Here is a 26,060-nt window from a genome sequence, read left to right as displayed (position 1 = left end):
TAATACCCACTTGATATGTCCCATTAACATCCTTACTAATTTTCGTACTCACTTGGAGATTATTCTCATTGACTGAACTGAGCTGAATTAAACTGAACTTATTTAGAGGTGAACTAAACTGAACTTATTAAAGCTGAACTGAACTTATTATCAGAAGAGGCCCTTGATCTATCCCATTATTAACATCCCTCAATCTCTATGTGTAACACCCGTGTTATCCAAATGAAGTACATATCACTTAATGAAGTTGGTTGAAGAGAGACAACAAACGTTGATTGAACATTCACCACAAGATAATTAGAATTTGATTCCAAAAACAATTAATGTTGAAGTAAGCATTCATCAACACGTGTGCTCTTTAACTGCCGTTACAAATCTTCAATCTCCTCCCCAAATTCACTCCCTACTAAAGCTTTAAAGCTCAAATTACAACAATTAGCTGCAAAATTTTAACTCAACAAGCTTCAATTCAATGGCTTTCTCTTCAATTTTCACTTCCCCTTTGCCCTCATTATCAATTTCTTATGCAAGAAATCGCCCTAATTTTTCCCCTTCTATGGCTCTTCACTCAATTTCCAGCAATCTCGGATTTGCGTCTCTAAATTCATCGTTTTTCCAAGATGGGTTTTCTCTAAAATCATTGAATTTTAATGGGGTTTCTGTAAAATCGCAGAATTCTATTTCTTCTGGAGTTTATGCTAGAGCTGCTACTGAACAAACCATCCATGATTATACTGTGAAGGTATTTGCTTCCGTTTGATTTTGCTCAAATTGCGGATTAAATTGTTGTTTTTCAGTAATTATAGTAAAGTTCAAGATTTTACCTTTTGTTCTGTAATTTGGGATTGATCACTTTTATATGTTGAACCTTGTTGCTGAAATTTTAGGTCAGAATGACTGAATTGGTGGAATGTATGCTTGTTTCTTGATTGTGGGATTAGGTTTTAGCCTTTTAGACCAAATTGGGTATGATTGAGATCTGTATAGGTCAGTTGAGCTTATGAATTTGGTTTTGCTAGCTGGACAACCGGGGCGATTACCGGTTGGCTGTCGATTTGTCGAGGCGGGTACTCATTGTTTCTTGTATAAATGAACTATTGGCTCAATTTTCAATTGTGCTGTAGTTGAATTGTTTGAATAACTTTAATTTGGATGAACATTGATTTGAAATTTGAGCATGAATGATCTTAGATTGTAACTACACTTATGAAGCATGTTGTAGGTGGCTTCTTAATGTGAGAGATTTTGCATACCCTTAACCAAGCATTTCTTAATAAATAATGAGTAAAATCATTGTATGAGTCTTTAATTAATGGCTTTCCATAATCTTGGATTTTACTTTTGGGAGGAGGTGTTGGTGCCTAGAAACAGAAAATGGTTTTACATTAGTTCAATTGTGAGCATATTGATTATTGAGGAGAAACATCTTATAATTGCAGAATTGATTGTAATGTATGTGATGCAGGACATTGATGGAAATGATGTAGCTCTTAGCAAATTCAAGGGGAGGGTTCTCTTATGTGTCAATGTTGCTTCAAAGTGGTAATATTTCATCTCCCTTGTAACATTTTTACTCCAAACAACTTTTCCAAAGACATGGTTTATCTACTTTGCAATTTATGGCTTTGATACCTAAGTAAGCAACATGCATCTTCGTATAACACAATGAAATGACTTTTTTGCTTTCAGTGGTTTGACATCATCAAACTATTCAGAACTCTCACACCTGTACGAGAAGTACAAGACTCAGGGTAAGTTGGCTATTTGTTACATATGTTCAATTAGTTTCTAACGTTTGGGGAGCTTTGTTCTGTCTTTAGAGAGAAACTAGTGAATCTTACTTTAATTATTATGGACATTAGTATCAATAAATTATCTAAGTATTCTTTCGTGCATTCTCATGAATTTATTAATGCAATATTATGTCATGTGTACCTGTAGCATAGCCATCACAGTGTAAAAATATTCAATAGCCTCTTCAGTACTTAGGTTTTCTTTTGGCATGCTTCTGAAAACAAGCTAGTGTTGAATGTTTATATTCTACTGAAGTGCTGAAACAAAAAAAAACAAAGCTCTTTATAGATCTCAATAATCAGAACTTTTTGCATTGATAGATGCAATAATAATTGTTTGTTTACAGGCTTTGAGATTCTAGCATTCCCGTGTAATCAATTTGGAGGCCAAGAACCTGGCTCAAATCCCGAGATTAAAAATTTTGCATGTACAAGGTTCAAAGCTGAATTCCCCATTTTTGACAAGGTTTGTTAGTGAACTCAACAGCTCAGAATCACCAGAAAACCATACTTGACTAGTTACTGAAACCATTACTCTTACTGACTGCAACAGGTAGATGTGAATGGTCCTAACACAGCGCCAGTTTACCAGTTTCTCAAGTCAAGTGCTGGTGGGTTTTTTGGTGATTTGATCAAGTGGAATTTTGAGAAGTTTCTGGTGGATAAAAATGGCAAGGTTGTAGAGCGATACCCACCTACAACATCCCCTATCCAAATCGAGGTATGGTCCTGGATTTTTTTCGTTTTAGTTTGTCTTATTGTGCTTCAATATCAAATGTTGTTTCTGCTTTAAGAGGCTGTTGAGATTTTTCCCTTTATCCTCTTTGTATGCATGCCATATTACTTGTCTATACTTAGTCAAACTGGTTCATGTCTTTAATCTACTATTTTATTTCATACGATGTTTATGTTGTATATATTGGTCATTTCTATAATCTGTTTGCACTATGGCGTATCAGATGGATGGTATTTGAAATCATGTAAGCTGAACTCAGGCATTGATGTCGCCTTGTAAAATATGTCCGTGGTAGGTGTTTGTTAGAATATTTCCCCTGGAAGAAGAGCTAGTTAAATACCATTATGGTAGACTTTACTAGTGAATCAACTATTTGGGACTTATTATATGTTAACCAACTATAAATTGTGAAAGTAGATTAATCTCTTCTCTTTCCTACTATGCTAGTAGTGGCTGCAAATTGTAAGAGTTGATTGGCTCTGAAAACTAAACATCCATTGATATGGCAATTAGTAGCAACTTTTATGTATGATTTGAGCACTTAACTACAAATACAGAGACATTAATGTCCTTATACTCATATTCTAAATCTGGTAATCATAATTGGCTCAATTGCTAAGTTACTTAAGATTATATTGATGACATAATGCTTTCTAGTCAAATCTGCAGAGATATATATTTTTTCATGTGCTAACGGGAATAATTTGCTTTGAATTTACAGAAGGACATTCAGAAGCTGCTGGCTGCATAAATCTTCATTACTTATATGCACCTATAAGAGAAGATAAGCGCGGTATTGTTTCATCACTGCAGGATACATCATTTTTTTTCCTCTTTATACTATTTCTCTTCGAGGGAATGATTGTACGAACATGAAATGCAATCCTGATACTTAACTGCTTTATCTTGTTTGTGGATTAGCCATAGTTAGCTCACAATAAGGGCATGGAATTACTATCCTATGACGCTGTAAATAGTTTTTCTTTCTCCCACATGTCAATATGAGTGAAATCGAACCACTCCAAACGAAAACCAAATTTGAATGCAGAGGAGAGACTCATGTAGTCTTATTTATACCTGATGTACACATCTTTTGTCATACAGTAAATGTCATTTTCTTTCGTCTTTGTCACGTAATCATAATGTTCTTGCCCCGGAATTTCATGTAAATCAAAGAGTTGTATGTTGGGAAAGTGATTGATAAATTGTCAGACATAGAGAATGACCTTTCTAGCTAAATGATTGCTTACATTTTTATGTAGAAGGGAACAATATAAGTACAATTGATAGCTTGCTCGATACACGGCCCTTTTTTATAACTTGTGAAAAAAAGTTGTTATTTCCAACTTTGATACATCCAAGATACTTCGTAATATCTTGAGCTTTTTTTTTTTTTTTTTTTTTTTTTGGCAAGGAAAAGGGCCCTATCGGGCCGAAACCTATCATAGATCCTTTCCAAATTGAAAGTTTTTTTTTTTTTTTTTTTTTTTTTTTTTGGGGGGGGGGGGGGGTGGGTGTAAGGGAATCACCACCCCAAATTGAGTGTTTGATTCTTAATTCTTGGCCTGATCTTCTTTGACTACACCCTGTGTAATTTATGGTTAGAACTTTGCCATCCTAATTTATTATCTATTAAGGGGAGTGAAAATCAAAATATGGTTAGAACTTTGCCATCCATTCCAAAATGGCATGATGCAAATCTTATTATTTATTTAACGAGTAATTAATATTATTTTATTTCCTCTAGTTTTAAAAGTTTTTTCTATTTTAAATGCGAACATTTGACAATTATTTCAACCGCTGTTTTACTAGAAAGAATACAATACCGATATTTTGAGTACCAACCTTTGAGTACGCAAAACTTAACTCTCATGCTACTTGGTCATACGACACAAAGTCATAAAGTAGTACAAAAATTGAATCTCCTTAAATTTAGAAACTTTCAAAGTCAACCCCTTTCTCTTTCTTCCCTCCATCCCAATCTCCCATCTGAGGAGCTCCTCTGGCCATGAGCTCCAATGAAACAGAGGAGCTCATCACTCCAAACCCGCCTTCGCCATCACCACCGCCCTCGAAACCCAAACACCACCCTCGAAACCCAACCTCACTTCTTCTCCAACCCTTCCAATGGCTCAAAATGCTCTCCACCACTCTCCACCCCACTTTCATCCTAGGCATCATCCTCTTGTCTACGGCCTCAACCTCGGCTTCTCCGACTCCTACTTCCGTGTCGTAACAGATTACTATTGGAAAGACGTACAAAAAATCAACCCTTCATCAGCTCAGTTCTACATTGGCTTTTACTTCATCCCTTGGATCTTAAGACCTCTCTGGGGGCTCCTTACTGATGTATTCCCTATCATGGGATACCGTCGTAGGCCGTATTTTGTTATTGCTGGTGTTGTTGGTGTTTCATCCGCGGTTCTTGTGACCGTTGCAACGAAGTTGCCTGCTAGCTTGGCTCTCCTTTGTTTCATTGGAGTTCATGGTGGTATGGCAATGGCAACCGCTACAATTGATGCTTGTACTGCTAAGAATAGCATAGAAGTGAAGGAATTAGCAGCTGATTTACAGAGTCTTTGTGGATTTTGCCATTCTTTGGGTGCTTTATTGGGGTATTCTACTAGTGGGTTTCTTGTTCATAAGCTTGGAGCTCAGGTTTGTTTTCTTCATTCTTGTTTAATTATTTTTGTCGAATTTGCTCTCGTTTCGATAGAGCAGTTGTAGTGGGTGGTGATTTTAGGGCGATATAAAATAAATTAGTAAAATTTATTTTATCATACCGTCCATGTAAGGTCGGAATAAATAATAGTTTTTGATTTTAATCGAGAATAAATTACTACTCCGTAATATATTGTTGATGTCAATAATAATAATAATATTTATAATAATTAACCGTATTAGCGTAAAGATAAAAACACGGCTTCAATCTATTTTACATATGGTTAGAATAAATTATTGAAGTGAATATGACAAAGAAACTAATTTTCTTTAAACTTTTGACATTGGAGTAGGAGTAGAATGATGTAATTTAAAGAAAATATCTACTGTAATTTTGTCTAATTGTCACTTTGTGCATGTTTTAATGTTTATGTGTTACATTTCTTAGTAAAAAGAACGGTCATGTTTAGTTGTCATTTTGTGCATGTTATTTAGAGTTCCTAGAATGTAATAAGGCCGCAAAATCATCCAAATAAGCCCAACCAAATCATAAGGCAAGATTAGCATTATTGCAAATCATTCGCTTATTTTATGCAAAAATAATTTTTAGACAATTTGATTTCATTTCTGCGATAAATGCAACTAATACAAGTGTTAGTATTATGTTTCCGATCCACATTTTGAATGATAAGCTGAACAATTTTACTTTATAACCCAGTTTGTCAGATTCATCTTTCTATTACCGATTGGTTATAGGACGGATCATCATTTTGAGCTTTGTTAATATAATCTACATACTCTTACATACTTTCAATTCACAACTAGTATAAAGTATAATACGCTCTTTGTTTCTAAATAAGTGATGCACTCACTATATAACAGATCATAGAGGATTGACTCACTTTTCATGTTAATTGGATGTTTAGACGTTTAGTGCATGATTAATATGTGTAAATACTCCGGAGTTTTTTGGTTGATTGTATGCATTATTAATTAATTTGCTCTGCAAACTCTCAATTTGTAGGGATCACTTGGGATTCTTACTATTGCACCCGCAGCATTCCTTGTTTTGGGATTCCTTATTTATGAATTAAGAGTTGCCAACTCAACTAGTCAAGGTTCTAAGAAGGTAAGTCCCATTGTATGTGATTCCTTATTTTATGGGATTTTTTTTGGTTGGTAAGGAGAAGACCCTATCAGGCTAAAACCTCTTATAGAGTTACAAGTTCACCCAACCTAGATTAGCGGGCTAGGCCCTTTGGGATTGAGCGAGAAGGATAAATAGATTCCCATCCAAAGATCTTTTAGTGGGGATTGATCTCATAAGCTCATGATTGCGAGCTGCAAACTTTCCCACTAGACTTAGTTTGGTGTGCATATAAAGGATGTAGACGTCATTTAGTATTAACATTCATACAATAATGGTTGTAACTTTGATCAATGTTTTTGGGTAAATAATTGCATGATAATGTGTAATGCAGGTTGTAGAGAGGGTAGGAGGCGCAATGGAGGATATGTATAGAACAATAAAGTTTCCTCAAGTGCCACACTCTTCATGTTTCTATCTTTGGCCCTTAGTTATAGCACTCACGAAGGTCATTTTTATTGGTATACCGATCCTGTAGCTGGTCCCGGATTTTCCAAGGTTTTTCAATTTCTCTATCCTTTTACATTTACACGCGATTTACATTTGCACATATAGCCCTTACCTCGGCGAGATTAAGTACACCGACCTTAATATAAAAAGATGACTTTTCATCTAAATATGACCTAATAAAACGAAATAATTCGGTCTAATCAATAATGTGATGTTTTTTCCAAACCTAAATTTACAATGGGGCATTGTGACTAATAGTCCATCTTAAGCATGACACTATTTTTTATTGATTGTAGGAATTCGTAGGAATGATGTATGCAATCGGAGCTGTAGGATCCATGGTTGGTGTATTCATCTACCACAAATTCTTGAAAGACTTCTCACTTAGAGATCTTCTCTTCTATGCTCAACTCTTGTACGCCGCATCTGGAATGTTAGATCTTATGTTCATTCTTAGATGGAATTTACCTCTTGGAATCCCCGATTCAGTCTTCATTATAGTGGAGGAAACTATTTATCACGTAATAGGTCGAATTCGATGGATGCCAATGGTAGTTTTGAGCACAAGGCTTTGCCCTTTAGGCATTGAGGGAACATTTTTTGCACTCCTAATGTGCATTGATAGTGTAGGCTCACTTTCTTCTAAAATGTTGGGAGGCATGGTGCTTCATTATTTGGATATTTCAAGAACTAATTTTAGTAAATTGTGGCTGGCAATTCTAGTAAGAAATTGCTTGAGATTTGGTACAATTGCTTTGATTTTTCTTGTACCAAATGCAACCCAACATGATGTTTTAGTTCCTTCAAACATTACTTCAAATAGGAATACAAGTTCTAGGGTACAAGAAGCAACTATGGAACTTGTACCTCTTAGTGAAAAATTAGACATTTGATTTACCAAAAATTTTGTTTTGTTGTATAGCTTAGGGGCGAGTAGATATTATGTACAAACTCTAAATTTTTAGAGATTGAGTATACAAGTTAATACAATGTTTAATTTGTCTTATTATTGTTAAACAAAAATTAAAGTAGTAAGACGTGTGTCGGATTTGAAATTATTATTTTTTATTATTATTATTTTAAAATTATAGGCAAATACATCACTGCAATATTAGTGAGATTTGGATATTTCTTAGGAGTTTTGAAGGTAAATGTTGATTTAATCTGCCTTTAACTTTATGGGTTGTTTATTTTTATTATTTATGAGACTTTATGATGCAAAATCTATCAAATTATGAGGTAAAAGTGTAAGGCCCCGTTCTTTAGAGCTGCTTTGCTCTGCTCTGCTGAAATCTGCTATGCTCTGCCCTGCTCTGCTTAAAAATAGTACTTAAAAATAGCTGCTTCAATCTGCTTTGCTCTGCTGAAATCTGCTTTGCTCTGCCCTGCCCTGCCCAGAAGCTCAAAAGAACAGGGCCTAAAACTCTTACCTCATATTGATGCTCACAATGCCAAAATTATATAGCGTACAAATAAGATAAACTTGTAAAGAATCCTAGCTATGATCAAATATTAACATAACTCTATCATATGCCAACTAACAATATTCTAATAAAATCTTATCATATGTTTGAGAAAAAAAATATATATTATCATATTTAACCATAATAATAGACTCCGTATATCTTAGTGATTTTATGGTAATTTGATATTGTATAGGATTAGGAAAATTTTGAAGTTTTATAGGCTATAAATACTTGTCAAGATCATCTATACTGTACAATTAAACATTTGCCTCATAAATATTTTACAAGTACTCAATACAATCATATCATGGATGTGTCCGATCTGAGTGACAATTTAGAAAAGTTACAAAATATTGAAGACAAAATTGTTAAGGAATACAATTTTATTAGGGAATGTTACCGCTTCAAGTTCCCTGAACTTGAAAATCTAATTCATCACCCGGTTGAATATGTTCGTCTTGTCAAGATGATCGGCAATGAAACTGATATGGATCGAGTGTCACATCTCAACGACGTCCTGTCTTCTGCCATGATCATGGTTGTTTCAGTGACAGCTTCAACCACCTGTGGAACGCCGCTTCCAGAGGATATTTTAAAGAGGACTCTTGAGGCTTGTGATCGTGTTATTGAGCTTGATTCAATAAGAATAAAATACCTCAAGTTTGTTGAGAGTCGGATGTTAGATATTGCACCTAATGTTTCCGCTCTGGTTGGGAGTGCCACTGCGGCTAAACTCATTGCTGATGCTGGTGGTTTAGTCGAGTTAGCTAATCTGCCAGCTTGTAATGTTAAACTTGTTGGGGCTCAAAAGAAAAATTTAGCAGGTTTTTCAAGTGATCAGCTTCGTATTGGTTATATTGAACAAACAGAAGTGTTTCACAGTACACCTCCCTCTTTAAGAGGGCATGTGTCTCGTGCACGGGCTGCAAAGTTATCCCTTGCAGCTTGAGTGGATGTCGAAAGAGGAGACTCAACGGGACAAATTGGAAGGAAATTCCTCCAAGAGGTACGAAAGAAGATTGACAAGTTGCAAGAACCTCCAACAGCTAAGATACACAAGGCTCTTCCTGTGCCTTACGATTCAAGAAGTAAAAAGAAAAGAGGAGGAAAAAGGCTAAGGAATGCAAAGGAAAGATATCGAGTAACAGAGATGAGACAATTAACTAATAGGGTGAAATTTAATGTGCCTGAAGAGAGTTCACTGGGTGATGGGTTGGGAGTAGGGTATGGTATGTTTGGTCGAGATGGATGTGGGAAGTTACGCGTGTCTGCTACTCCAACCAGGCTTAAACTTTCCAAGACGTACAAAAGCAAGTTAGCATCCTAAGCTAGCTTCAGTGTTTTCAACTCTGCAGTGGGATGCAGAGTATATACTAATTCATGAAAATAGCACCTATGTATGTGTAGGTATTTAAAGAAATTCTAAAATGTAAATTTGCAAATTGCAGTCATTTAAAGTTTGTATTTTGCAAATTGCAGCCATTTAAATTTTTTTTTGCAAATTATAGCCCAAAACTTCATATAAATTGTAAATTGCAGCCCAATTCAACTTTTTCATCGGTTTACAAGTTGAAAAATCTTCGATTAAGGTTTTAGGGGCCAATTTAGGCCTTAGGTGTCCGAATTGAGCTCGGAATTAGAAAAAAAATAACGCAAGTATCTCGTTTTACGTAACAAAAGTGTATCGATTTGTGGGAAACTGTAAATATGAGACACTTACGTTATTTTTTTGCTAATTCCGAGCTCAATTCGGGTCTTTAAGGACTAAAATGACCCCTAAAACCTTAACCGAAGACTTTTCAACATGTAAACCGATGAAAAAATTGAATCGGGCTGCAATTTACAATTTATACGAACTTTTGGGCTACAATTTGCAAAAAAAAATTAAATGGCTGCAATTTGCAACATATGAACTTTAAATGGATGCAATTTGCAAATTTTTCAAGTATTAATATTGATTTCTGGTTTCTATAATATCACTATTTCTATTAACTAGTATTGTTTGAAAGCCACAGTTTCTTATACAAATTAATATTATCTTAACTATGTAGCTGCTAGCCATAATATACTGTAGTTGTTTATTAAATTACAAGTCAACCGTGTTAATTATTAGAATTCATTTTTTGCTTCAATTTTTTCTTTATTGATTAGTTTTTTTTTTTTAAAGGAAAATGAATGGCGTGCCTTATATTCATAAATTGTCCATCAATACATATGGGGAGACATCACATCTGGGCTAAATACCATCAAGAATATTATGACTGTCCAACTCCACTACAATATCTTTAAGTACGTATCGCTTTGCTAGTTTAATGCCAATATGCTCTGATTCGTCTTGACGCAGCAAACAAACTTACCTCTGCCAGTCTCTCGCAACCACTCCAAGCCCCACCCCATCCCTCCTCGCTAAGAGATGCATCACAATTCACCTTAATTACTTCTCTTGGTGGAGCAACCCAAACCTTCGGACTGCTTCTCTTCTTTGTTCTCACCACCCCATAAATTTCACTTGCTAATTGTATTTTTGTTTAGAGTTCAACTTCCTCCATTCTTCAAAAAGATCCATAAATGATAAATAATAGGGTCATTTTTGTTGATTTGTTATTTATTTAAATTACATTCTTTTTGGGTGTTTTATCATTTGATGTAATGAGTTTTGAATCGGAATTTTACTTTAAATCGAAAAGGGCTATTAGAATCTAATCGTAAAATCTACCGACATGCATAATCAAGACGTCATAAGGGAAGTATATATTATTCTTCGTCTTCTTTTATGGAGGCGGATTTGGATAATTGTCCGAGTTATACTTGGAGGGGGATTTGGGAAGCTCGGTGGGTAGTAAGAAGGAGTTTACGTTGGAAAGTAGGGAATGGTGAAAAAATCCGTGTGTGGGATGATCCTTTGGATTCCTAATACACAGACTCTTCGGGTTTTGTCACTAAGAGGTACCAATAATTCAAACTTTGTGGTAAATGATCTCATTGATCCAATAAAAAAATGCTGGCATGCCACGACAATTACTGCAAATTTTCTCCCTTTAGAGTGTTAAGAAAATAATGCAAATTTTCTATTTAATCAAATTTGAGGGAGAAATAAATTACATAAACAAAATGTCTATTTATACCAAAGTGCAAAAAACACAACCCCTCTTTTCTCTGAGTTGTTTTTCTTCTCTCAGATTTCTCTTGAAATTATTACATACAAATGAAGGAAATGCTCAATTTATAGTTTTCCTAAAACAACCTAAGTCATTTAAAATTTAGCCTGCAATATTTATTACCATTAGTTATTTTTCCCTATATTTGGAAACACCTTTAATTTTCAATGGTAATGCATGGTTATTTAATAACCATTTATTTTTTTTCTTTATGTTTCTTAATTATCTGCCAACAATCTCCCACTTGAAGACTGATTTCAATCTGTCTTCACACCAAGGAGTAGAACCTCAACTAGTCTTCTGTCATTTTAAGACCAATTGATGTTGAGCACAATTTCAACTTGTCAATCGTCATTGTTTTCGTTAACATGTCTGCTGGATTCTTACTGCCAAGAATATTTTTAAGAGTTAACACTTCATCTTCTAGAAGAGACCTGATAAAGTGATAACGAATACCAATGTGCTTTGTTCTTGAGTGAAACGCCGAATTCTTTGCTAAATGTATAGCACTCTGACTATCGCTATACAAAATATTATTCACTTGTTTGAACCCCATCTCATCTAACAAACCTTGAAGCCATATCATCTCTTTACTAGCTTCGGTCACTGCCACATACTCAGCTTCTGTAGTGGATAAAGCAACAATCTTTTATAGTTGGGACATCCAACTTACGGCTGTATTTCCAACTGTAAATACATAACCCATTGTGCTATTTCTATTATCGACTTCACCGCCAAAGTCTGCATCAACGTAACCTTGTATTTTCAATTCACCTTTACCAAAGTACAAACACTTATTAATTGTACCTCGTAAATACCTCAAAATCCATTTAACAGCTTCCCAATGGACTTTTCCTGGATTGGACATAAACCTGCTTACAACTCCCACTGCATGTCCAATATCTGGTCTTGTACAAACCATTGCATACATCAAACTTCCAATACCCGAGGCATAAGGAACCTTGGCCATATATTCTTTATCTTCATCTGTCTGAGGGGACTGATCCTTTGATAGACGAAAATGACTCGCCAACGGTGTACTAACAAGCTTAGCATCACCCATATTAAATCTCAGAAGAACACGTTTGATGTACTCTGATTGTGATAACTGCAAAGTGCCTCTCTGCTTATCTCTTGTGATTTGCATTCCTAAAATCTTCTTTGCAGGACCCAAGTCCTTCATGTCAAATTCCTTTGACAATTAATGCTTCAACTTTATAATATCATTCATATTAGAACCTGCTATTAACATATCATCAACATAAAGTAATAGGATGATATAACTGGATTGATATCTCTTGAAGTAGCAACAGTGGTCAGCGTTGCACTTCTGGAAATCTTCCTTGTGCATGAAGTTATCAAACTTTTTGTACCATTGTCTTGGGGCTTGTTTTAGCCCGTATAAACTTTTCTTAAGTTTGCATACCATCTGCTCTTTCCCACTTTTTATAAAACCTTCTGGCTGGTGCATGTATATTTCTTCATCAAGATCTCCATGAAGAAATGCAGTCTTCACATCTAACTGCTCGAGATAAAGATCTTCAATTGCAACAATACTCAACACTGTTCTAATGGTATTGAGTTTCACAACAGGAGCGAATATCTCTTTATAATCAACTCCTTCTTTCTGTTGAAAACCTTTGACAACTAGTCGAGCCTTATACCTCTTGGAATCATCGTGCTCCTTTTTTGCTCGATATATCCATTTGTTATGAAGGGCCTTCTTACCTATGGGTAACTCAGTTAGTTCCCATGTCTGGTTTGAAATCAGGGATTGCATTTCATCTTTCATTGCAAGCCCCCACTTGCTAGCATCTCTGGTCTGGGATGCTTCATAATAATCTTCTGGTTCCCCATCATCAGTTAATAACAAATAATTCATATATTTTCTATTAGGCACATGTGGTCGAGTACTCCTTCTTAGTGTAGGAGTTGGACAAGAAGGTTGTTGTATGTCATTTGATTGCGATGTACTGCCCTGTACAGTCTGTTCTTCTTGTTGCGGAGTACTTATGATAGTGTACTCTTGCATCGTACTGTCTGGGACATAATCTTCATCAATGAATGTAGATTCTTTTTGATTTGTTTCATAACTCTCAATTTTATGCCTATCTTTGTACATGACTCTCTCATTGAAAATTACATCTCTTGAACGAATAATCTTTTTGCTTTCATCATCCCAAATGCGGTATCCGAACTCATCTTCGCCATAACCGATAAAAGTGGAAACTTTTGATTTAGGATCAAGCTTATTTCTGCCTTGATCACTAATGTGCACATAAGCTACACAACCAAATACCTTTAAGTGCGACAATTTGATCTCTTTGCCGCTCCATACCTCCTCTGGTAATTTGTACTCCAATGGGGTTGATGGTCCTCGATTGATCAAGTAAGCTGCTGTATTGACTGCTTCTGCCCAGAATTGTTTTGGTAGACCTGACTGTATACGAATGCTTCTGGCTCTTTCTGTCAATGTTCGGTTCATCCACTCAGCTATGCCATTATGTTGAGGCGTACATGGCACAGTTCTTTCCATCTTAATACCATGCTCGTAGAAAAACTTCTTGAATTTGGTGTCCTCATATTCTCCGCCATTGTCGGACCTAAATCTTTTGATCTTCAGACCTGTTTCATTTTCAACCCTAGCTTTCCATATCCTGAAAACTTCAAACACTTCGGACTTGTATTTTAGAAAGTAAACCCATATTTTTCTTGAGTGATCATCAATAAAAGTCACAAAGTACTTTTTTCCACCTATAGACTGGGTGGTTGTTGGTCCCCACACATCAGAATGAACAAGCTCCAATTTTTATTTCATTGGAGTTCTTCCATATGTCTGAAAGCTTACCCTCTTCTGCTTTCCAAGTATGCATTCTTCACACATGTCTAAATTCACAGTTTTTAGACTAGGGAGTTTTCCAATTGAATGCATGATCTTCATTCCTTTCTCACTCATGTGACCAAGTCTTTGGTGCCATAACTTGGAATTTTCATTCTCTGTTGCAACTGCAATCGAATAACACGCTCCAGCTGTCAAATAGAGAGTACCATTCTTTTTACCATGAGCAACTATCATTGCTCCCTTTGAAATCTTCCAATTATCACCTTGAAAGATTATAGTGTAACCTTCACGAGCCAACTGCCCAACTGAGATCAAGTTCTTTCTTAGGTCGGGAACATGTTTGACATCCTTCAGCTCCCAAGCTGACCCATTTAACTTAATTTTGACATTACCTTGACCAACAATATCACAAGGTTGGTCATCACCAAGGTATACCTGTCCAAGGTTTCTATGGACATACTTCTCAAAAAAGTTTTTATTAGAAGTAGCATGGAACGATGCTCCAGAGTCTAATACCCAAGACTCTTCTTTGCTCTCCAATGAGCATATCAACGCATCATCACCTTCTCCGGTAGAAGTGAAATTTGCCTCTGCCTTCACTTCTTTGCCTTTTGGTGTTCCCTTGCACTGATTTTTATAGTGCCCAATCTTTCCACAATTCCAACACTCCACAGTCTTTGAGTTTTGGAAATTATTTGGATTCCTGGATTTTGACCTCCTATCTCTGGATTGTCCTCGATAGTTTGATCTTTCGCGTTCATTCCTTCTGATTAAATTTCTTCCTCTTGACTCTGTATGCAATACTGAAGAGGATGAAGATTCACCTGATTCTCTTCGTCGAATCTCCTCACTAAGAACCAGATCACGAACGTCATCAAACTTCAACTTGTTATTTCCCGATGAGCTACTCACAGCTGTGACTGTAGCATTCCAACTATCTGGCAGGGAAGATAAAAGTATTAACGCTAATACTTCATCATCAAATTTGATTTCAACAGAACTCAATTGGGTTGTGACAGAATTGAGTTCATTAAGGTGTTGAGCTACCGATCCACCTTTCGACATCCTCAAACTAAACAACCGCCTCATCAAATGAACTTTATTGGAGGCTGATGGCTTCTCATACATATTAGAGAGAGCTTTCATGAGACCTGCCGTTGTGGTTTCCTTTGCAATGTTAAACGCCACATTGCGTGATAACGTCAATCGAATAACTCCGAGTGCTTATCTATCTAAAAGCTTCCATTCTGCTTCTTGCATGCCATCTGGCTTTTTCTCTTCCAGAGGTTGATAGAGTTTTCTCTGGTATAAATAATCTTCAATCTGCATTTTCCAAAATCCGAAATCTTTACCATCGAATTTTTCAAGTTTAACTTCTCCTTTGTCTGCAGCCATTTCTCCCACTCAAATTTGACCTTTTCTTTTAGGATCGTTTTTATTTTTATCGTAATGTGGACTAATTGTCAACCAAGCTCTTGATACCAATTGTTAAGAAAATAATGCAAATTTTCTATTTAATCAAATTTAAGGGAGAAATAAATTACATAAACAAAATGTCTATTTATACCAAAGTGCAAAAAACACAACCCCTCTTTTCTTTGAGTTATTTTTATTCTCTCAGATTTTCTCTTGAAATTATTACATACAAATGAAGGAAATGCTCAATTTATAGTTTTCCTAAAACAACCTAAGCCATTTAAAATTTAGCCTGCAATATTTATTACCATTAGTTATTTTTCCCTATATTTGGAAACACCTTTAATTTTCAATGGTAATGCATGGTTATTTAATAACCATTCATTTTTTTTCTTTATGTTTCTTAATTATTTGCCAACATAGAGCAAGGAAGAATTCTGAGTATCCCCATCAGCAACCGTCTGCCTACTCAGTGCGTTCTGCGTATAGGGCCTTGTTCGATGATAAGTGGAAGAAGGAAGAAGAGACCACCTCAAACCCCAAGTGGATATGGAAGAAAGTATGACATGTTAACGTTCTCTCGAGAGTGAAAATTTTTATGTGGAGAGCGTGTCAAAATGCGTTTCCCGGGAAAGGCATTGGCTCTCGTATCCCTGGCTATGATGCTACTTGTTTTGTGTGTCATCAAGAAATTGAGGATGTGCTTCATGCATTAAAGGACTGTAATCTGGCGCGAGATCATATGTGTGGGACAGAAGTAATTATAGGTTTAATACTTTTCTTATTTTTAGAACTGTGGTGGATTGGTGGGAGCACTTATTAAAAGAGGTTGATGAGATTGAGTTTGAAAACATTGTAACTATCTGCTAGGCAATATGGGGAGCTCGAAACACCTTCGTTTTTTAGGGGACTCAACCTGACCTTGCAAATAGTTTATGCTATGAGAGTATGTGGGGAAGTGAGAGATGGCAGAGAAGATGGTGTCAGGATTAAACTGCTAGCTGGACAGCAACATGCGATTACATGGACAAAACCTGATGAAAGGGTGGATCAAAATAAATGTGGATGCAGGAATTTTAGGGAAGATGGGAACAGGGCTAGGTGCTGCTGCTAGGGAATGCAGGGGATATCTTGAGTTGTATTGTACAACAATGTAGAGAACAATGAGATGTGAAGGTTGTTGAGGCTAAGCCAGTTTAGAAGGGTCGTCATTGAGATTGACAGTTTGATGGTTGTCCACGCAATTTGTTAATTTATAAATAATTATAATATAATTCGTTTCATGTCGATTTTATTAAAAGAAAAGTGTAACATATTTATATAACAGAACAAGGTGATAGGTGATGACAGCGAAACTTACCCATAATTTTCCACGAAATCGGCAAGGTTATTGAGTAGATCACTAAAAGCATGGTTTGGTTCACTTGTATGTAGTATATACATTTTTCGTTTATGAATTTTACTTCTTCTTCCTCCATTGATTTAAAAAGTAAAAAGAACTTATCAAAATTTAGAAAATTGGAAAAAAATAGTGATTTTTGTAAAGAAAATAAGAAGATGGAACTACATAGTTTGTATTTGTCGCCAAAAATTTGGATTCATACCCAGATTTTAAAAAAAGAAAAATAATAATGCCGAAACACAATTTAAAATTAGATGATTTCAATTTCACTGAAAAAAAAAAATTTTGGGGATGAATTTTTTTTTTTTTTGAAAAAAAATTGGTTTTACTGTACTTGAAAACATGCAACAATTTTGCTTTAAATATATTGAAGGGATAAACATGAATTAAGATAGAAAGATAGATATGATTGAATAACATCGAAAAAAGATATTTTTCCCTATTAGAGGACAAAATCCTAATGTGTATTACTCCCTCCGTCTCTTTATTTTTGCCTCATTGCCATTTTTTGGGTTAAATTTTGAAAACTTTGACCATAAATTATTATTAATCTATAAAAGATTATATATTCATGAGTGGTCTTGTTATATTCGTCTCATTGTATATTTTATTAATATTACGGTTTTTTTTTTTTTTTTTTTTTTTAATTTTACATGTATGAAAATAAAGATATAGACATTCTAAGACGCGTCTTGGAGACCGTGCACAGTCAAATGTGCTAAAAAAATAAGTACAGAGGGAGTAATTCTGAATCGCCTTTAATTAAGCATTAATTGCAACTTTTCAACTCCCTACGTCCCTTATTGATAGACCCTTATAGCCTAATTTAAGTTCTTAAATGATAGTTCTATTTGCCTTTTCAAACTACAATTAATATTAGGAAATTTTGTCTAAAACCCCCTATTAAATCCATCATTTTGTCTAAAACCACCCACAATAAAAATTGTTACCTAGAACCATCTAAATTAAAAATTTTGTTGAGAGTCGGATGTTAGATATTGCACCTAATGTTTCCGCTCTGGTTGGGAGTGCCACTGCGGCTAAACTCATTGCTGATGCTGGTGGTTTAGTCGAGTTAGCTAATCTGCCAGCTTGTAATGTTAAACTTGTTGGGGCTCAAAAGAAAATTTTAGCAGGTTTTTCAAGTGATCAGCTTCGTATTGGTTATATTGAACAAACAGATTTGTTTCACAGTACACCTCCCTCTTTAAGAGGGCATGTGTCTCGTGCACTGGTTGCAAAGTTATCCCTTGCAGCTCGAGTGGATGTCGTGAAAGGAGACTCAACGGGACAAATTGGAAGGAAATTCCTCCAAGAGGTACGAAAGAAGATTGACAAGTTGCAAGAACCTCCAACAGCAGCTAAGATACACAAGGCTCTTCCTGTGCCTTACGATTCAAGAAGTAAAAAGAAAAGAGGAGGAAAAAGGCTAAGGAATGCAAAGGAAAGATATCGAGTAACAGAGATGAGACAATTAGCTAATAGGGTGCAATTTAATGTGCCTGAAGAGAGTTCACTGGGTGATGGGTTGGGTGTAGGGTATGGTATGTTTGGTCAAGATGAATGTGGAAAGTTACGCGTGTCTGCTACTCCAACCAGGCTTAAACTTTCCAAGACGTACAAAAGCAAGTTAGCATACTAGATTCAATTTCTGCAGAGGTATTCATGAAGGTATTCAAAGTTTAGAATATATGTTAATTACATTTGCATTCGCTGCATAACATATTACTTACTATCTGTAGCAAGCTAATCACGCCTTATCAAAATTTTATTCCAAGAAGATAAGCAAATTGATCATTCTACTTACAATCGAAGTTTTTGGCTGTATTACAAAAATGTATACTGTATATACTTTTTACAAAACTATTTATATAGTGAGATGTTGCGTTTATCCTCCTCATCTATAAGAATGATTCTCACAGCTTAATAACCAACCCAAACTATTATATGTAATGACAGTTTGGTGGAGTGACTGTTCTGAACTTTTGGAAATTCTAAAATTCAGAATTTATCAAAGCGATACAACAACAACAAACCTTTCTACAAGTATCATGCTACCTTTAGCATAAATCCTTTACCAAGGGTGAAAATGTATTTTAGTAGTATTATTTTGACTAACAATTGAAAAAGCAGCGCTGTTGGACGTCGAGTTACCATGTCATAATATATAATAATTTCTTGTTTGGTTGCTTCATTGCTCAAGGATGCAAAACAACTAGCATCATTACTAAATTTACCAGCCCTACATCTTCAAATGTTTGGATAGGACCCTTGAAAGTGAAGACACGTCCCATAATTTAACATTGAGGGAGCTGTACTAGAGCAATAGATGAGTTCCATAACTTAACATCAAATGTTTGAAAGCCAATTTTACACCTGTATTCTTTTTATATGGATCTTTGCAGTTTTGTCAATTTAATTTCTAAGTTTTATCAAATTTCACATTATTATGTATTGTGGACAAAATTTATAGTGGAATGGTTTTAAATCACTTGACACATATTTACAAAATTATAAGAAACATATAGGAAGAATCTTTCCACACAATCTCACATATTTAAATCGATGCGCTTGTATTTCCTCAAAATAAAAAAATAAATAAATTAATGCACTTGTAAAAAGCGGAAAAATACCCTTTTCTTTTGAGCTTCCCGACATAACAGAACAACTTAAATGAACAAGGTCAAAGTGTTGAATACAGTGGCGGAATCAGATTTTAAAGTAGAGTGTTCAAGATCAGGGTTGAAGAGTGTGCAACGGAAGCGAATATGTGTTTGATTGAGTAGTATAAGTTGAATTGATAATTGACAAGATAATTAATGTAAATGAACACACAATTTTATGTAACGACAAACACTTTTATTCCACTATTTGAATATAGGAGAGTACATGACGAGTATTACAAGAGAACTATTAAAATAAAAACTCACACAGGAGTATTACAAAGTAACGAAGGTAGATAGTACAAAGAGGTGTAGTATGTAGGAATGCTTGTGTATGGTATGACTTCTTGTGTTATGTTGTATTCAATGATTGAATAATGCCCATGACCTATATTTATAGGTGTAAATGGAGTTCGGAAGAAATGGCCGAATATTCTAGAAATTTCTCCATCATTCTTGTATCCATAATGTTCTGGAAAATTCACGAACCATGTATTATATTCTAATAGCTTTCAATATCAATAATGCTCTAAAACATTCGAATAGTATATTATTCTAGGGAAATCAAGAGCAAGTAAAGACCTTACTTGATTATTCCGGAAGCCTCTAAAATATGCACAATACTCGCTCAACCAAAAATAATAGTCTCACGTAAGAAATCCCATAATTTAAAGATCTCACATGTTAACAAGCTGTGAAAATTTGTGTGTGTGTTTTTTTTTTTCATGATGCAATGCCAAGAAAAGAAAAACAAGCAAAACAAAGAAAAACACAAAGAAAAACAACTAAGAAGGAATTAGGCAAGGGCAAGGCCTAAAGAAATAAAACTAAGAAGATCAAAATCCGTGTCTTGAGTGACTGCGCGGTTGGCCAACCAATACGCCGCTCGATTTTCTTGCCGATATATATGAGCTATCTTTACCTCCCAGCTAGTGGCGGATCTTGGGCCAAAAAGTTTGGGGGCCAAAGTTTGATCCTCCAACCTTTTGCTAAAAAATAACAATACTTAACCACTATGCCATAACTTTTTAATTGCAATTATTAAACATTATATTACTTTTAACCAATAGCTTAGAAAAATTAAGGGGGGTCGGGCCCCGACCCGCCTCAATGAAGGTCCGCCCCTGCTCCCAGCTATCTTGGTTAAGCATATTGATGCATCTTTTTAATTCATGCACATTCTCACCTCCAATAGCTGTCCCCTGCTTCAGAATTTGCACACATGTGAGGTTGTCCAATTGAATTTCCTGTTTTTCAATTTGTAAATTCTTAGCTAACTCAAGGCCTCGGGTTAGAGCCAATACCTCAGCTCTAAGGCAGGCTGTACAACGACCAAAATTGGCAGCAAAACCTAAGATGAACTTGCCTTCTTGATCACGAATTAGAGCACCACCCCTTGCAGGCCCAGGGCACCCCTTAGCTGCACCGTCACAATTAAGAACACACCAACCGAAATCAGGAGGCTGCCAATTCGCATACTGTTGCTGCCTTTTAGGCCTCAAGGAAGTGCCGACATTCAGACTATTTAATTTAGACTCCTAAAGGGTTCATCAACTCAAATTCAAATGAAAGCTCCCATATCTACGAGAATCTCATCTCACGTCGTCGACTGAAAACACAACAATTTCGCCAATGCCAAATCCACCACACAATGATGCCAAAGAGAGTAGGCCAGCCTTGATCATCATCGTGACCAGAATCTCTAAGATTAAGACTTAAGAGTAATCTATTTAGTCCTTTAACGAACCTTGAAGGAAGCCCGAAATAGTGTGGGAGTAAGGAAAATTCTCTAGACTTGTTTGACAGCAAATGCAAAATTAATGTTTAACCAAAATCAAGGGGGTGGCCCGTGGCCATGGCTACCCCAGTCACCCCCGATTCCGCCCATGGTTGAATATGAGGAAGTCCCAACTATCAAGTAACATTTTTATAAATAGATCAACATTTGTGGTCCCACAAATAAAACTAATTTGTTGATTTACTTATAACAATATAAATAATACATTATATATATATATTTTTTAATTTTTTTTTTATTTTTTATCATGCTGATAAACTTGTTATTTTTTCGATATAGATTATTATACTACCTCCGGTTCAAATTACTCGCAACTTTGGGATATTATTTGTGAGATTTAAAATATTTCAAAGTTGCGAGTAATTTGGACTGATGGTAGTATACTCCGCATACGAAGAATTAAGATTAGAGAAATTTCTTGTAAAAAAAAAATAAATAAATAAAAAAAATTGTTTTTTTTAGAACTTAATACTACGTATTTGTTTTTATCAACTTGTCATCTTATTTGAGGAATTTTGATTTGATAGGAGTCGGCGTAGACCGTGGGCACACTGCCAATTTTCCTCTCTCCTTCAATCTCTGCAACTTCTTCGACCCTCCCTCGTTCTTCAACATGGTACTCTCTCTCTCTCTTTCTCTCTCTTGTATCATACTTCACTTCTTATCAATTTAATTTTTGCTACAAATGATTTTATATCTAGGGTTTTACCATGAATTTGAGGTTTAGTGTAACTTCTGCTGTGTTGTTCTTGCTTCAAAATTTGATAGGATTATACGAATTTGAAGTTTTGGGGATTGTTTTTTGATCATTTTTTAGTAAAATATTTTGCTGATGAAGTGGAATTTCATGTAGTTGAAGTAACAATAAAGAATTTCAGAAATTGGTTGATTTTTGCAATTAATTTGGGAATTAGGGTTTGCACATATAATCAGTCTTGGACTACTTTACTTTGGCTGCTTTCATTGTAATGTGGTTAAGCTGCTGTGTATGTAATTGATAATATGCTTATTTGTGATGTAGGCGGTAAAATTGAGTTGGTGGCGAAAATTGAGCAATACTTTGGACTTCTGTAGTTTGATTTCTTCTAGTGTTGTTTGAGCGAAGTTAATTTTAGTTTCTATTTATATATGTAATGATTGATGTGCTGCTATATGAAGTTGGTGGCGAAAATTCAGTTGGGTGTGTCAGTGTGTGTGTGTGTGAGGTTAAATTTGGATTATCTCTACCATTCCTTTTAGTTGATTTAAGTCATTTGAGTTGTTCTGTAAAACTTAGTTGATACGGTAGTCAAGTGATTCTTTGCAATCAAAGAATAGAAAAGAATAATGGTTTACGTTCTTTTATTGCTTTAATAATTGAGGCGTTGGTATAGAGTTTAGCTCCACTTAGTAGAATTGTTGTTACTTGGAGTGTAAATGTAAGTGTTTTTATTTAACGAAAAAAAAATCTGATAAAGCTCGTTGGAAAGGGTAACACTTGTCTAAGAACTTTATTTGATTGACAGGTTTCTAGTATAAAAAGTAACTGCTTTGAATCCAAATGGAGAATTTTTTACTGAAATTTCCGTTTCCTAGTTTTTCCTTTGATGAGCTGGAAAATAGATTTTGAAGTGAGTGTTTGCTTCTAATTGATTTCTATTAAAGCTAAATATTGGTTGGCTATACTTGTGTAATATTTTATTGTTTACACGCGTCAATGATGCTTTCTTGCCATAGTCCTATTCATCTTAGATGCAATCTTTTAAAAAAAATCTAGGATGCAATGTATGAACTTGTGTTTAGTCCAGCTATTTGTTGCTTTTGTGCTCTTAAGCATGAGCTGACCTTTTACTTATGTATTACAACAAACTCTTTTAGTCGATGAAATTGCTCGCTGTGTAAGACATGTGCTTATGCTTTTTTAATCCACCAAGAAAAGAGAATCAATAAATGTCTGGAATACATTATGATCTTGGTTTTGTGTTTTTTAGTGTTTCTAGGTCCTTACAAGAACTATATACTTATGACTGGTACTTCTATTGGAATTCCAAGTCCTCAATCATTTGAGTGATAAATTTACTTTTCAGCTTTCTTTTCGAATGGTTTGAGTGATCCAAAGTTGTTTGCAAAACCTAGGCAATGCCTTGTTCAAATTTAATTTTGTAGTGCAATTATTCAATCAGTCTTGTTTTTTTGACTCATATGTATATTGTAACCCATGCTTTACTTATATATTCAAAAACCTGTTTTAGCTGCCCCTTAGCTGGAAATGTTAATCCTACTTGCTAGATTATCTAGAAACAAGTGACTGACTCTACATGATCGACTTCTGGTGCTCCAGCACATAACCATGGTTGTCATGAACCTAGATGATTCTTTAATTTATTTTTTTTGTTGAACTTTTAATATGCTTGAGCATACTGAAAGTAATATATGTAGGCATCTTCTGCAAGTGGTTTGCAATGTGATATGGATTCATTGATTTCTAATATATGGAGCCAGTTCATCATACATTTGCTGATTTAAATTGAATATATAGTTGATATTGATTCTTTAGCTCCCTACTTTTGAGCCTTGTCGTTTCCTGACCCTTTGGGATGCTTACTGGAGCCTATTTTCATTTCTGCAGGACAATAGGCATACAATTATCCTAATGCAGACATCACAGAACAGATCAACTCGAACATTTATGGATTATGAGTCAATAAGTCAAGCAATGGATGGTAGGTTTTCAAATTTTGTTGCTATTACAAAATTACAGAGTTTAGTATAGAAGTTTGGATCTTTTTTGTATGAGCTGTTTGATTATTGGTGGAAGAAGCTTTAATAATTTCATGAGGATAAAACTTATGGTAAAGAATCATGCCTGAAAGATCTACAACTCTGTGCTGATCCATATCAACGTAAGCAGCAGAGGTCAACCTTATCATAATCTATTTAAACGTAGACTTGTAGAGTCTTTGCCGGACAAGCCACCTTAATAAAATTTAAAATTAAGTTGTAAATGAATATGTTATTTTCGGTTATTTGTTAGTAATTGTTTGCTGATACACTATAGCACTGATTACAAGTATATAATACTTTTTTTTCTCAACACCTGCAATCTATAGTATTTTTACCTTAGGATTATTAAATGAAATATTATTAACTTTTCTTAGACAATAAATTATTGCAAAATATGTATGAATGGTGTGTAATCTAGGGCCAGCAAGCCATAAAGATTTATAACAAATTGTGAAACCAAGAGTCTGACAGGGAATTTGGAACATCAGGCGTAATAGTGGCAGCCACCTTCTAGGAAGAGTTCAACATGCCACTGACATCATGTGGTAAGCAAATGTTTGGAGCATCTGCGCAAGCAATGGGCCTAGCCATAAAAGTACAACAGTGTATCCAACTCCAATAGCTCCTCTTGACCTTAGTTATCTTTTGTGGGATGAATGACTGTAGTATCTTAATATACCTGTTGAGTGATTAGTCTGTAGCCCTGATTTTACTTGTTTTTTTTCTTTATTTATTTATCATATTTGCTTATGCAGTCTTGCATGCTTTACGTACAGGTATCTGTGCATTGTATGAAAGGAAGCTGAAGGAGATAAATCCAGCCCTCAGAAACATCAGTTATGACATTGGTGATTTATACAATTTCATCGATGGGCTTGCTGATTTGAGTGCATTGGTGTAGGTCCCTCCTCCTAATTCTATTAATTTGATTGTATATTATCAACTGAAATTGTCGATTAGCGTTAGCTAATTATTATGATTTTCATCTTCTTTGATTTTCATGTCCTATATGGTTGAAGTTTTTTGCCTGGCCTATCATATAGGGATATAGCTGGAATTTATCTTGCTCCTTATTTCCTTTAGACATGGAAAAGTAGAGGAACCACTTATCTAAGCTCTGAAATCATTAAGATTTTTGATACTCATTTCAAACATGAGTAATTTTGTTGTTCATTTGTTTATCTGATTTTGCAAAATTTGTAGCATAATTTTATGTTAAGTCTTTGTAGTTTTCCTGGATTACTTCTGTTCTGTTCATGATTTTAATTCTCTCCTGGTTGCTTGATTGGTCTGATTATTGCTGTCTTTGTTTCTGTAGTTATGAGCATTCCATACAAGGTTACTTGCCGTATGATAGGCAGTGGATCAAGCAGAAGACACTCCAACGACTCAAAAAATTGGCACGATGAGTCACGGAATGAACTGCAATTGATTTCTGGTGACTGAATCACTGCAGATTATATTTGCAGTAGAAGCCAATTTATCTGTAAGAACAGTGTTTATACAAAGTTCAGAAAGTAATCAAAGTATGTAATGTGAAATGTACTTATTAACCTTAGGATGTTGAATTAGATATGGAATTACAGTTATGATTGCATAAGATCTAGCAGTTTTTATAAATCCACCTGGCCGACTGTTTTTTTATGCCATTTTTGGTATTAGCCTGTGATTGAATGACCCAAAAATATAATGAAAATCTAAAATTCTCCTATATGTCGTGAGACTCGTGATTATGATAAGATATACAGCGTATACTACACTAGTT

At 35.1% G+C, this 26,060-nt stretch overlaps 3 protein-coding genes and 2 pseudogenes across 3 annotated transcripts; all 5 read left to right on the top strand.

Annotated features, from left to right (window-relative positions):
• Positions 1 to 315: 315 nt before the first annotated feature.
• Positions 316 to 3,610, top strand: LOC110723057 (probable phospholipid hydroperoxide glutathione peroxidase). The gene is made up of 6 exons (XM_021902333.1): positions 316 to 742; positions 1,466 to 1,542; positions 1,690 to 1,751; positions 2,141 to 2,259; positions 2,347 to 2,514; positions 3,251 to 3,610. The coding sequence occupies exons 1-6, from the start codon at positions 473 to 475 to the stop codon at positions 3,278 to 3,280; spliced, it is 726 nt and encodes a 241-aa protein (XP_021758025.1). The 5' UTR covers positions 316 to 472; the 3' UTR covers positions 3,281 to 3,610.
• A 180-nt stretch (positions 3,611 to 3,790) lies between these two features.
• Positions 3,791 to 8,045, top strand: LOC110723056 (annotated as a pseudogene).
• Positions 8,046 to 8,560: 515 nt separating this feature from the next.
• LOC110722958 lies at positions 8,561 to 9,629 on the top strand (annotated as a pseudogene).
• An 8,430-nt stretch (positions 9,630 to 18,059) lies between these two features.
• Positions 18,060 to 18,713, top strand: LOC110722957 (U4/U6 small nuclear ribonucleoprotein Prp31 homolog). Its single transcript, XM_021902229.1, has one exon. The coding sequence runs from the start codon at positions 18,060 to 18,062 to the stop codon at positions 18,711 to 18,713; it is 654 nt and encodes a 217-aa protein (XP_021757921.1).
• A 3,295-nt stretch (positions 18,714 to 22,008) lies between these two features.
• On the top strand, positions 22,009 to 25,956 carry LOC110723054 (enhancer of rudimentary homolog). The gene is made up of 4 exons (XM_021902332.1): positions 22,009 to 22,148; positions 24,141 to 24,234; positions 25,072 to 25,192; positions 25,614 to 25,956. The coding sequence occupies exons 1-4, from the start codon at positions 22,146 to 22,148 to the stop codon at positions 25,702 to 25,704; spliced, it is 309 nt and encodes a 102-aa protein (XP_021758024.1). The 5' UTR covers positions 22,009 to 22,145; the 3' UTR covers positions 25,705 to 25,956.
• The last annotated feature ends 104 nt before the right edge of the window (positions 25,957 to 26,060 follow it).

The sequence above is a fragment of the Chenopodium quinoa genome, unplaced genomic scaffold (assembly GCF_001683475.1).
Source record: "Chenopodium quinoa cultivar QQ74 unplaced genomic scaffold, ASM168347v1, whole genome shotgun sequence".
In the NCBI taxonomy this organism is placed as follows: domain Eukaryota; kingdom Viridiplantae; phylum Streptophyta; class Magnoliopsida; order Caryophyllales; family Amaranthaceae; genus Chenopodium; species Chenopodium quinoa.
The sequence above is the reverse complement of the archived record's forward strand: the minus strand, read 5'-3'. Positions and strand labels throughout refer to the sequence as shown.